At 41.9% G+C, this 12,217-nt stretch overlaps 2 protein-coding genes across 2 annotated transcripts; one reads left to right on the forward strand and one right to left on the reverse strand.

Moving 5' to 3' along the window:
* The first annotated feature begins 210 nt into the window (after positions 1-210).
* mrpl4 (mitochondrial ribosomal protein L4) lies at positions 211-4,077 on the forward strand. Its single transcript, XM_028411822.1, has 9 exons — positions 211-381; positions 790-871; positions 1,007-1,178; positions 1,305-1,356; positions 2,154-2,271; positions 2,393-2,499; positions 2,603-2,712; positions 2,803-2,876; positions 3,822-4,077. Exons 1-9 carry the CDS (start codon positions 334-336, stop codon positions 3,965-3,967), a joined length of 909 nt encoding a protein of 302 aa, XP_028267623.1. The 5' UTR covers positions 211-333; the 3' UTR covers positions 3,968-4,077.
* On the reverse strand, positions 4,010-11,630 carry hyls1 (HYLS1 centriolar and ciliogenesis associated). The gene is made up of 12 exons (XM_028411617.1): positions 11,456-11,630; positions 9,465-9,602; positions 9,150-9,269; positions 8,982-9,055; positions 7,527-7,732; positions 7,302-7,351; positions 5,411-5,571; positions 5,176-5,221; positions 5,038-5,092; positions 4,823-4,904; positions 4,643-4,669; positions 4,010-4,252 (listed from the first exon to the last, which is right to left on the reverse strand). Exons 2-12 carry the CDS (start codon positions 9,562-9,564, stop codon positions 4,118-4,120), a joined length of 1,056 nt encoding a protein of 351 aa, XP_028267418.1. The 5' UTR covers positions 9,565-9,602; positions 11,456-11,630; the 3' UTR covers positions 4,010-4,117.
* Between the last annotated feature and the right edge of the window lie 587 nt (positions 11,631-12,217).

A 12,217-nucleotide genomic window follows, 5' to 3' on the forward strand; every position in this document is an offset into this window, starting at 1 on the left:
AAAAATATTTCTAATGACTATAACTGGGAACTTTACTATCCTACATACTATTTAAACTTCTATGTTCTTATATTTGTATAAAACCTTCGTTATAACTGTTGTCTTGGTAAAATAAAATACTAAAAAATAAATAGTTTTAACATATGTGCCAAGCAACCAACCTGCTGCCACTAGAGGCCGCACGCTGTAGTTATGTGACGTCATCAACGCGCGACATCAACACACCACACGGAAGGTGCTCCACGACCTTTCATGCATCCTGTACGGATAGTAATGTTCGTTTGAAATGATTTGAGAAGAAACTGACTGTGTGTGCCTGCGGGAGAAAAAGAAATGCTCCGACTTTCCTTCATGGTTTGTGGCAGAGGCGCCGCTAAAAGGGTGAGTGACCAACATGTAACTTAGCCATTTTGAATTAGCTGCACACAGACACAGGGGAACACAATCTGTGACCCACAATATTCACATAGCCCGTTAGCTGTAGCCAGCAAATGTTTGTAACTGTCTGAAACTTAAACAATACATGTGTTAGATTTATTAGGTGATTATTTAAGTCTGTTAAATTATAGGGTGCGTTAAAGAACATGTCTGTAGTATAAAAACCTTGTGAAATAATATTTTCACAGAAGTGCAAACAGATAATAATAATAACACAGATCAAATCACAAGAGCAGAACGTGACTACGTCAGGCATAATTTGACTAGAAGAATGTGTGTTGACAGTTATTTATGTTATTTTGTGCTGTCTTGTGGTCATTGTCATGTTCCTGTACTGTTCCTCCTCCTCAGTTTGCCTCATCGTTCTCTGGTGAGAGTGCTCTGCCTCCAAATTTACTGCTGCCCTCCAACCTCGTAGATCCAGCCAGGTTAAGTAAGTTTGAAACTGTGGAACTCCAATAAACATGTTTTAATAGTTGCTTGTAGTGTATTTACATCACTGTGAGACCATTTAAACTGAATACCTTTTGGTAAAGTGTCTCATTGACTGGCGTCCTTCCTTCCACAGAGCGTCCTCGTCCTCCTGTCGACTGCTCCCTGCCTGTACTGAGGAAGTGTGATGCAGTGGTTCCTGCTCACCTGAGACCCGTACACACGTGGGTGGAAACTCTGGAGAAGCAGGACAGCGAGCCGCTGGGTTTGGCTCATCTCCATCCTGATGTCTTTGCAGTACCACCGAGGTAAAACAGTGTTTTTTTTTTTTTCAAGATACAGTTAATCTAGAAGAAACATTCTCACCTTTACATCTTTGAGAGACTGCATGTTTGATTGAATCCAGGGTTAAAATGTTTGCGCTCGCTCCTCAGGCTCGACATCGTTCACAGTGTGGAAACATGGCAGAGAAATTACAAAAGGATCGTAAGTTACAGATTTACTTGAATTTACATTCACAGTATTTGGACAGACCAGTGCCACATATTATGCTTATCATCATCCTGCAGCAGTTTACTCTAAAATTGGCAGCAGATTATAATGTACCAAACCTTTTGGAAAATGCAATGTATTGTAGTATTGACAGATGGGGTTGGAAAGTAATGACACACCTAAAAGACAAAGCTTCACTGCTTAAAATCTGATACTGTTAAAGTCAGTGTGCTGTGTATTAACTGGACCAGCCTGGACCTGCTTGTATGAAGCTACATTGGAGATTAATAATACTATATGGACACATGTATGTGCACATCTAACCACTGTTTCTGTTTGCTGGCCTCCATATTCCCATTTCCCTGTCCAGCACATTATGTATTTGTAAAGTCAGATAGAGGGTGATGAGAGACAAACTAGTTCTTCCACATCAAACAGGGAAGATCATTTCTTTGAGCTGACAAACACAAGTTATCCTCAATAAATACATGTAAGGCTGCAATAAATAGTCAATGATTGGCCGTTTAGAGTTAGACTGGAAAAATGTCAGAATACATTGGTGGATGTAGTCATGGGACAATCAAACAATATTACAAACAGGCATCATCTGCAGATCTGGTACTAGTACTGCAGCATAACTTCCCAACTTTAGAAATAATTAAAAAAAAACAACAGAAGTATGTTGAACATCACATGGTGTCTATTTACTCTGTTCATGTGTAGTTTGTTCAAAGGCTCTGAAACCTGTCTGGAAAACAAATATTTGATCAGCAGCTGTCTTTATTACGTAGAGTCACGCCAACACAAAGGTGAGGTCAGAGGTCAGAGGTGGAGGCAAGAAACCCTGGAATCAGAAAGGAAGTGGAAGAGCTCGCCATGGCAGCATCCGATCACCGATATGGAGAGGAGGTGACTGTTTTGTGCTTTTATTTTGAAATGCTCTTTACCCACTATGTTCATGACTTTGCTACTCTCGTCCAATAAAACTGAGACAAATCAGTACGTTTGACAGAGTGATGTGCTCACTCAGGTGGGGTGTCTTATGGACCCAGAGGGCCGAAGAGTTACTACTACATGTTGCCCATGAAGGTTCGAGTGCAAGGACTCAAAGTGGCACTGAGCTCCAAGATGGCTCAGGTAACTCCTACTTATTTTAACCTTAATATGTAACATTTTTAGTGTCACTGTGTACAATGTATTTTATTTGTAAGTTCTGAATTTAAGCTGCATCTTTATGCAGGACTATCTTCACATTGTGGACTCCCTGAACATCCCCACACCAGACTCTCAGTACCTGAAGGACCTTATCAAACACAGACACTGGGGACAATCTGTGTTAATAGTTGATGTGTGAGTAGCTTCAGGCTCTTTACTGTGCATCAGGGGAAAGAGTTCACTTTAAAATGAATGCTAAGCTCTGTGCTCTCTTGTTGCTTTTAGAGGAGAGGAGTTTCCTGAAAATATCCTTCAGGCTACAGCAGACTTAAAGACGGTGAACCTCATTTCAGCCATCGGTGAGTTGGTGCTCAGCAGAGATTTTTCTTTCACTAGATGAAATTTGAAGTTAATATAGTGACATCAACATCTTTAGATACCGGAGCTCACCTCCCTATGAAAAGCCTCAATGCTTAAGCTGGATCCATACTCCACGAGAATAGAGAACTCCCTCCCCCCCTGCAGACGTTACGCCCACAAAATGACGTCATTTTCTCTCTCGGACCGCCCGTTGTGCAGCACTCTCGGACACATGGCCCGGGCAGAACTTTTTCTCTCAAGGCTGTGCGTCAACCATGCTGTGATTGGTTGGAATTTATTGAGAAGCGCAAAAGCTTCTTCAGGTGCAGAACACACAGACAGAAGGAGGAAGCACAGCGACGATGGACAGTTTAGATGAGCAGCTGGCAAACAGCTGCTGGAAGGAGACACACGGCGCACAGAGGAGAGCGTCTGTCCAAAAGGTGGCGATATAAAAACTAATCCCAGTATTGATCACGGCGTTACAGCGGCTCGACACGCACATTAAACCCCGGGAGACGGGATGTATTATTGCAGACAGTCATCCACACGTTCACAGAGTTAAACTCACACAGACCAGAGGTCTGCTACAGTCAGCTACTGATCTTCTATCTATTGTCCTGCTGTACGCCCTCTTCCCTGAGCATTATCAGCTCGTTAGGCCAGGTCACCACGACTGTGAACACAATTTACAACACAACTGCATTGTCAACCTTTTGTGTGTGACGTGCGCTGCGTAGGAGGCCGTATGAGGAGTTCTGCACACACACTTCTCGGTACCTCCGTGCCGAAACTAACTTTTTTTTTTTTACTCTTACCACCCGTGGAGCGAGTTCTCTGTTCTCGTGGAGTATGGAACAGCCTTAAATCGTATTTTGGGTCATAGTGTCTGTGCTCTGAGGAACAAATGAAGGCTGATACTTATTTCTGCTCTTTTCTGTCAGGGCTGAATGTCCACAGCATGCTGAAGCATGAAGCACTCATCCTCACTCTGGACACTGTCAGGTTTCTTGAAGACAAGCTGCTTTGGCATGATGAGCGTTACACCCCTCTGTACCCATTTAAACTGCCCTACTCAGACTTCCCTTAAGGGAAAGGAAAGGTTCTGTAATATATTCTGCAGAGCGCCAGGTGTTTTCTTTATGTGTTTATTATGTGTAACAACAAAGTCTTTAATAAATAAGTCCAATTGTAAAAACACGCAACATTTCAATGAAAGTGTATAAAAACGTGCAGAGGCCTAAGATCTGTAGCCGAGCTTGTGTGGAAGGAGACCGTTGGCCAAGTCGTTCCTGACCGACCAGCGGAGCGCCGAGCGTTTCTTCTCTGTTGGCACGATGTAGGTGTTGGGCACGAAAACTTTCTGAGGTTTAGGCTGCAACACAACAAAACGACATTAACACAATGGCTACACCTCGCTCAGCCAGCATAAACACGTTGCAGGGGTGAACACTGGGGGTGAGCTGTTATCAGGGTCAGTCATGTATTCACTTCTGATAACTGTTTTTAAAAGGGTTTGAACCATCATTTTCATTTACATCAACAACTTTTAAAATTATATTACAATGCCTGAAATGTTTTAAATTATGTGTATTTTCGTTTTACACAATGCATATCTTTGTCTCACTGTAGATGCAGTGTACAATCTTTGAATCCCTTGCAGCACAGAACTTCATATAACTGGGTAAAGGCTTCAGATTGCCTATGTGTTCTGTACAGATAGCAAAAGGATGGCCTGATGCAGCTTCACAGAGGAAACACTTACCGGTGGAGGCTGGTATGCAAGTCGTTCCTGAAAGCAAAAGCAAAGTTATTGTGGACTTCGTGCCTAAGAGTAAGTACGTCTAATTCTTACAAGAGCAAGAAGGCAACTATTTAGGTGTGCTGGTAAAAACGCATGACTTCAACAGTGAATATTTCATGATGTCACCGAGGACGTCTGTACCTTTATCTCCCAGCGGATAAATCTTCTGTCCTTCTCTCGTGGTAGATTGAACATGTTCCAGTGCTCCTTGTACTGGAAATATCTGCAGAGAAGAGAGATGATGAGTCAGCAGTCACAATAAAAATGATGTCTGTAATCATACACAGCAGAACATTTCAGGTTTGTGTACATTACAAAATGAAAACAACCCAAACACACGGAGGTCTTGAGCTTACCTGGCCACCGGGTCTGTCTTCTTGATGGTTTGCCGACTCATCACAGGTCGGATGACTAAAACATGAACACATGTCATAATTTATGGACAGTTTTATGGAATGAAAACAATCATACACATTAGGTGGCTGTTGACTTACAGGATTTGGGTCTGGGCCTAAGCTCTACATCACTTTGAGTTCGAGTCTGTCGGAAAAAATAAGAGTGATTTTTAGTGTAAACTCATCTTCAAAGTTCTGCCACAAACATAAAATGTACGAATTCCCTAAAGACTAAAAATGTAGCCTGCCTCATACAGAAAAAAACACACTTTTTCTTTTCAACAAAATAAAAATAAAAACACGTTATTGCACCTCATTAAAGTACATTACCCACCATTTGTCTGATGTAGGACTCAAAGGCGCTCAAAGAGATGTCGCCTGTGTCTGAGCTCTGTGTGTCGCTGTGGTCCATTACATCCTCACCCTCCACCTCAGAGTCCCGTGGAGCTGATAAATGAAGTTTATCCAGCTGCTCTTCCAGACAGCTCGCTGCATCTGCCAAGACACAAACAACCGCCTTAACATTTCAGGCTGATATTGTGTTTAAGTAGGCTACCAATAGAGTTTCAAAGTTACACCCAGCATTGGAAAGCTTCTTCTGCCTGAGGTTTCCTTCCCACTCTATACACATCCTGTCATACGCCGTCCAGTTCAAATCCACTCGGGAGTCTATGAACTTTATGTCTTTGTTATTTGACGAGTCATCGGGACCGTCAGACTCCTCTTCTGTCTCCACGTTCTTGTGAAAGTCCTGCTCTTCTTCTGGCTTTTCATCTCTGTTATCACTTCCATCCTCAGAGTCCTTGTTCACCAGCAATGTTTCTTCTGCTGCGACAGCATGAGGTCGTCCCTCCAGTGATCCATTTGCCGCATCATTCTCAGACGCTGCACAAAGATCTTCCTCAGGGTCCTCCTCGTCTGCTGACACTTCAGTTGGACTTTCACAGCGTGCTGGAGTAGCCGCAATTTTGTTGTCCTCTAACGCACATGTTGCGGTCTCACTAAAGTCTGCTTCATGTGTGGGTTCAATATCAAACTCGACAAAGCTGCAGAGTGACCGACTGTCCTCTTCGTCGTCTCTCATCTCAGACAGATCTCCCCGGCTGTCCTGGTCGAACTCAGTTATGGTGTGATCATCTCTGTAGTCCCCTCCCTCCTCTGGTCTGTAGGTGCCATAGCCAGAGGTCATGAGGCTTGGTGCTGGACTGTCTGAACTGGTGCTACAACCGTCGTCCTCTTCCTCCTCCTCCCCATCATCATCATCACTTTCTACCTTTAAACTCTCTCCTGTGATGCTTCCCTGTTTCTTCAGCACTGACAATTCCTCAATAACTGAGTCCTCTACACTGTTGACAGGTTTGGAGTCAATCACTCCTTTAGTCTGGACTTCCTCCTCCTCCTCCTCCTCCTCCTTCCCATCTTCTTCCTTATCAAAACTTACCCTACCCTCCTCTTCATCATCAGAACCCTCCTCTTCCTCCTGCTCATTATCTTTCTCATTCTCTCCATCTTCCTCCTCATCATTAACCTCCTCTTCCTCCTCCTCCCCCTCATCATCAAAACTTTCCTCTTCGTCCTGTTCATCCTCATCTTCCTCATCACTTTCTTCTTGAAAGCTGTCTGCTGTGCTGGTCCCCTGGTTGTCCTGCTCAGACTCTTCCTCTTTAGCTGGGTGCTCTGCATTGCTGACAGGTTTGGAATTAATGAATCCTTCAACCTGTACTTCCTTCTCTTCGTCCACATCACTTCCCTCTTCCAAACTCTCTGCAGTGAAATTATTCTGGTTGTTTAGCTCAGACTTCTCTTCTGGAGCTTCTTTAGGCGAGTCCTCTGCATTGTTGACAGGTCTGGAGTCTGTCCCTCTGTGAATCTGTACCTCCTCCCTTTCCTCATCCTCTTCTTTATCTTTATCTCCATCAGACCAAAAAGAGGAGCTGAGTGAATTTTTGTCATCATCGCTGTCTTTGTCCCACCGAGTGTCATACATTTTGTACATGGTTGCAGCGGTACTCCTTCTGAGAGTGTGATCTGTGCAGGCAGAGGGCTTAAGGAAGGAGCTAAGAGGATTAGCTGGTATCAAGGAGCCTCAAAAGCTTCTGGTAACTGTGGAAACAGCCCCACGGCTGGCTACCAAAGGGATTACAGCATACCCCTTTAAACCCTCGAGTTGTAAATTGAGTGTGTTTTTAATCAAAGACCTTACAATATAGTACTGTCTAGGTTACCTTCACTGTAGACTGATTCATCGCAGACAAACGACTGTCCTTTATGTTTCCTGAAAGAAAATAAACAGGGATAGTTTAACACGCACCTTAAATAGAGCTGATGCTGCAGTATTTCTATCACAATGAACTACAACCATACAACTGTTTTCGATTTTCATAGCTGCAATGACAAAAATAATAGTCACAGTCTGGTCTGATGCTTGTTTTCTGTGAACATAAAAGTACCTCAGCACTTTTCTCTTGATGAAGTGCCCCCCATGGCTGTCAGGTGAAGATGTGTAGCTGTCAGACACCTGTGACTGCGGGGTATTCTCAAGATCTGGCTCCACACGCAGCCTGGCTGAAGCACCTGAAGGGAGCTGGAGCTTCGCAGCCACTGTGTACTGAGCATATGAGTCACAGTGTCCCTTTTGCTCTCTGCAGTCTCTGTTCTGATAGTTGGAGAACACATGTTTGTCACATTTGTCTGACCAATTATGATGTTACCTTACATTTCTGATGGAGTTGCCATTTGTATTCTAAAACACTCTATACTCTTTAAAAAACAGGATAATGGAATGCATCTCATTTCTCTGCTGCCATGGTTTGTTCTTGTTACACAACATTTGAAAACAATCCACAGGATGGATCTGTTCCCTCGTGGTAAATTTGAATAAGCTGGTCTCAGTTTTATTTCTACAAGACCCACACAGATTATGCTCACTGAGCATTCGGTAAATTCAATTCAGTTCATATCAATGTTATTAGTTTGATTGCTGTTGCTAGGCAATCAAACTCTTGTTATTGACCCTCTTTCTTCTTCTTTTTTATTCTTCCGTAAGTTTTTTGGCTCAATGTATCTTCAGCATACATTGACCAATTTCAGCCATTCAACTATCAAAATGTTCATCTCATCGAGGACATTCCGGGTCAACTTCGGTGTCATTTTTAACATAGGAGTCTGAGAGAGCCCTTCGACGAGGGTCATCTGCCAAATGTATCTCCTCCTACAGATTTCCAGCTACAGACTCCATTTTAGTCTTGAAACACTCATTAGATGCTGCTCTATCAAACTTGTATTCAGAATTTTCTAATTCCAAATCGTTTCCACACGCCAGGCTCTCAAAGTTGGAGTGGTTTTTGAGGTCTCCTCTGCTGTTACCATGGTGACAGGCTGACACACAGAGGCATACAAAGCTCTGAATTGCTCTGATTCTCCAGCAATTCAGATCAATCCTTCACATCAGCATTCAAAGCAACACTTCAGCTGCAGCAATCAAACTTGCATTTTCTTCAGGAAATGTCCTTTTCTAGTTTATGTAGCACTTTTCACAATCAACATTGTACTCTAGGTGCTTCACAGAAGTTCAGAGCCTGAACCCCCAAGCAGCAGACAGTGGCAGGAAAAACTCCCTTTTAACAGGAAGAAACCTTGAACAGCACCCAGCTCACAAGTGAGAAGGAGAGGGTGAAAGAGAGAGAGGAACATACATGCAATAAACATCATACATTACAAGAACAAACATGGCAGGTTGTTATAATTGGAATGCTAAAAACTATGTATTGCATTTATATGTTTTTAGCTGACATGTTGTTAAATCTTGCTGATTTCTGGATGTGTTGTCACATTAACTACAACCTGGTTCACTATCAGCATAAATACTAAAACTAATACTGGTTAACTGTGTGGTTAACCCTTACCGGTCTGTCACTGTCTGTTTTGTCTGCATGTAGGAAAAACTGCTCACTGGAACCATCAAAGTAGTATTGACCAACTGTGGAGAAAAACACAGAAACAACCACTTGAACATAAGAATTTTTGACAGGTTAAAAAGACAAAAGCAACATAAAGTGAGTGGTTCCTCTGACCTTTTTCTTTAGTAAAGGCAGGAGGACCTGGCTGAGACCTGGTCCTCTGAGAGCTGGAGTCTCTCTCTGTTGATGAAGCAAGGTTTCTCCACTCTCCACGTCGAATCAGTTCATCAAGATCTGTTAAAGCATTAAAATCATGTTTTGGAATGAAATATTTCACATTATTTTAAAAATTGATCATAAGATAAAATAAGATAATCCTTTATTAGTCCCCCGCAGGGGAAATTCACAAAAAATAAATAAATGCTAAACTACAAAACATGGTGACGGATGGAAAGAGAGCGGCAGTAAAGTGGTCTTTAACAGTCTAACCTTGTTTGAATTCAAGCAGTTTGTGTGTTGGGATGTTCTTGTAGCCAAGGGTGGCCAGTTGTTCTTGAATTTCCTCTTCTGAGAAAGCCAGGTTGTCCATGTTATTTTCAAATTTTGGTGAGCGAGGTAGTAAAAAACCTGCACGAACAAACAGTGGTAAGCAAATAAGTACCAAATAAAACACAAGCATCACGATGAATCTGGATCTGTTAAAAGGCATTTTCTTGCCAGTTCATTTAAATATGTTGTAGTTCACAAATGAGGAGAGGGTGAAAGTGATAGAAGAAACATACATGCAATAAACATGTAGAAACATACATGCAAGTAATATGTAGGCAGACATAAAAACAATGCACCTTAACCTTTACAACCGTAAAGTGTAATCATTCTGGGCTGCAGCTACTTTAGCTTAGGGTTGGGAGATATTGGCAAAAAATTGATCACGATTAATTGTGGCATTTAGCCGATAACGATTAATTTGACGATTGATAAATTGCACTTACGGTACATGTTTTTGACTCTAAATCGCCACATTGTTCTAAAATGATACTGACAAGTCATCAGTCAAGTTAACTACTTCATTCTAACAGGTTAAGCTGGTGAGTAGTGATTAGGCACAAACCAGCCATGTTTGAAATATGTTTGATAACAGAGGCACAAACTGCTTCAAAATAATAATGAAGCAAACGTTTAAAGTAACTTTGTCCTTCAAAACGTCTTATCTTAAGGTCACAGTGCATATCAACATTAAAATTAAACAGGACAAATAAGTTTAGAAAAGTCACATCAGTGATTATTTCAAGTTAAAATATGTGTCTGTGCAAATGAACCTGTGACTGGAATATGCCACAGACTAGTGCAGACTAGTGCACAGACTAGTGCACAGACTCAGACTGTTGAACAGCAGCAGAAAGAACATGACAAACAAACCGGACAACTCCACATTTAAATGTTTGTCTGTGCAAATCAACCCGCGTTACCTCCTTCCAGCGCTTAAGTATTCTTAGTTTGGTCGTAAGCAGCACAATGACTAAACGTACCGCGGATTCTCGGCTGAGTGGAATTCTTTCCTGTTGTAATGTTTTCCTATCTTGCCGTGGAGTCCTTAAATAAAGATCGGAAGGCAGCTTCTCCAGTCGGAGTTTATTCTTTTAATAACAACAAACATCCAGTTACTATGGCAACAACCAACGCTCCACGCTTCACACCTAATGCGTGTCGAGTATGCATGCGCGGCATATATACTACACTATACTACTTGGCCTCGCTGCGCTTTCTTCGTGCTGCAGCTTATGGTGACAGACGTTGAACCTCTGTTAGGAACGTGCTGCTCCGCATCATTTAACTGAACACCGCAACTAAAACTCTCCTTTTGCTCGGCTGAGTTTAAATGTGTTTATTGTGGGCTCACATGTGCGCGCTTGCGGGTGATGGTGAGAGTACGTCGCACACAAAAATGCGTCATCATAACAAGACACTAACCACTGTAGCGATAAGTGGCAAATATTAATCGGTTTTTCTGACGATTAATTGCACACGATACGATTTTGCACAGGCATACTTTAGCTAGGTACCTACACAGAAAACATTAATTCGCCAATTTAGTTTTGAGCGATTTAACACATTTTTAAAGCGGCAACTAAAACTCTCCCTTTGCTCGGCTGAGTTTAAATGTGTTTATTCTTAAACTACTATTATCTGGCAGTACTCTTTTCATGTGCATTACAATGAACCATACTTTTCATTGTACTGTACTTCAAACGACACACGTTCCTATAGTTGGCGTTATGTCGGTTTTAACAGTAGACCATCAATATTTCACAAAACCCAACCTTTTGTTTTTTACATTCTAGCATACGTCTGTTCATATGTCGCTAACCTTAAATTGACATTTTTTAAAGGGACGTATGGAAGTCAGAGGAAGCGAACTAGGATACGAGCTAGCAGCCAACACTTAGCTTAGTAAACAAAATCGTTTGCAAGTGACTTACCGGGTCCGTTCTCACCCGCACACAGACCGGTCCGAGGTTATAATGAATCCACCATGTGTGAAAGTCAAGCTCCTCTTTCAGAGGTCGTGGTTTATTGTTCACAGGCTCACACACACCGCACCACGACAACAACCGTTAACGAGCTTTGAAAAGGACGCCTACTTCCACTGATGTAATAAACATCCGGTTTGTTTCTACTTCGTCGTGTCTTTTGTTGTTTGTGACGCGGTAGCGCCACCTATAGGACTGGAGCAGTACAGGATCCATAAACAAACTGCTCCAGTATCAAACCACGTGTTGATAAATGATAGAAGAAAATATTTAACGTACACTTAAATAATGCAGTAAGGTGTGATGTGTGTTATTATTATTATTTTTTTACAGCATACACAATTTGTCTTGGTAAATTTAATATATTAGATCCGCATTATTTCACTTTAAATTAAATTAATTTTACCTGGGTGAGAGTAGTTAGTTAGAGACCACTGGCTGCTAATACACCCCAAAAAAATTCAAGAAATTCCAATAATGGCTCAGTTACAGCTCCAGGAGGGTTTGACAATCAGACTGAAATTAATGTGATACATTGGTGTGTCATCAACACTGAATTGTTTTAGTCATGTCTATAGGATTGTCCAGCCTGCATCTAGCTGAAATTATAGCACTATAAAAAGTCTGTTTGTCTAGCTGCAGTCTTTTTCTCACCTTCACAGCATCTGACCCAACTGTGCAGAACCAAGAAATGATTTGAAAACCCTATAA

The sequence above is a fragment of the Parambassis ranga genome, chromosome 1 (genome assembly GCF_900634625.1).
Source record: "Parambassis ranga chromosome 1, fParRan2.1, whole genome shotgun sequence".
Classification (NCBI taxonomy): domain Eukaryota; kingdom Metazoa; phylum Chordata; class Actinopteri; family Ambassidae; genus Parambassis; species Parambassis ranga.

Bases quoted from the DNA above. Each gene is read 5' to 3' on its own strand.
- mrpl4 (XM_028411822.1), top strand. From the start codon at position 334: ATGCTCCGACTTTCCTTCATGGTTTGTGGCAGAGGCGCCGCTAAAAGG. The intron at 872-1,006 runs GTAAGTTTGAAA...TTCCTTCCACAG, and splicing joins CGTAGATCCAGCCAGGTTAA to AGCGTCCTCGTCCTCCTGTC. The intron at 1,357-2,153 runs GTAAGTTACAGA...TTTATTACGTAG, and splicing joins AGAGAAATTACAAAAGGATC to AGTCACGCCAACACAAAGGT.
- hyls1 (XM_028411617.1), bottom strand. From the start codon at position 9,564: ATGGACAACCTGGCTTTCTCAGAAGAGGAAATTCAAGAACAACTGGCC. The intron at 4,905-5,037 runs GTAAGCTCAAGA...TCTTCTCTGCAG, and splicing joins AAGACAGACCCGGTGGCCAG to ATATTTCCAGTACAAGGAGC. The intron at 4,670-4,822 runs GTACAGACGTCC...TTTTGCTTTCAG, and splicing joins TTATCCGCTGGGAGATAAAG to GAACGACTTGCATACCAGCC.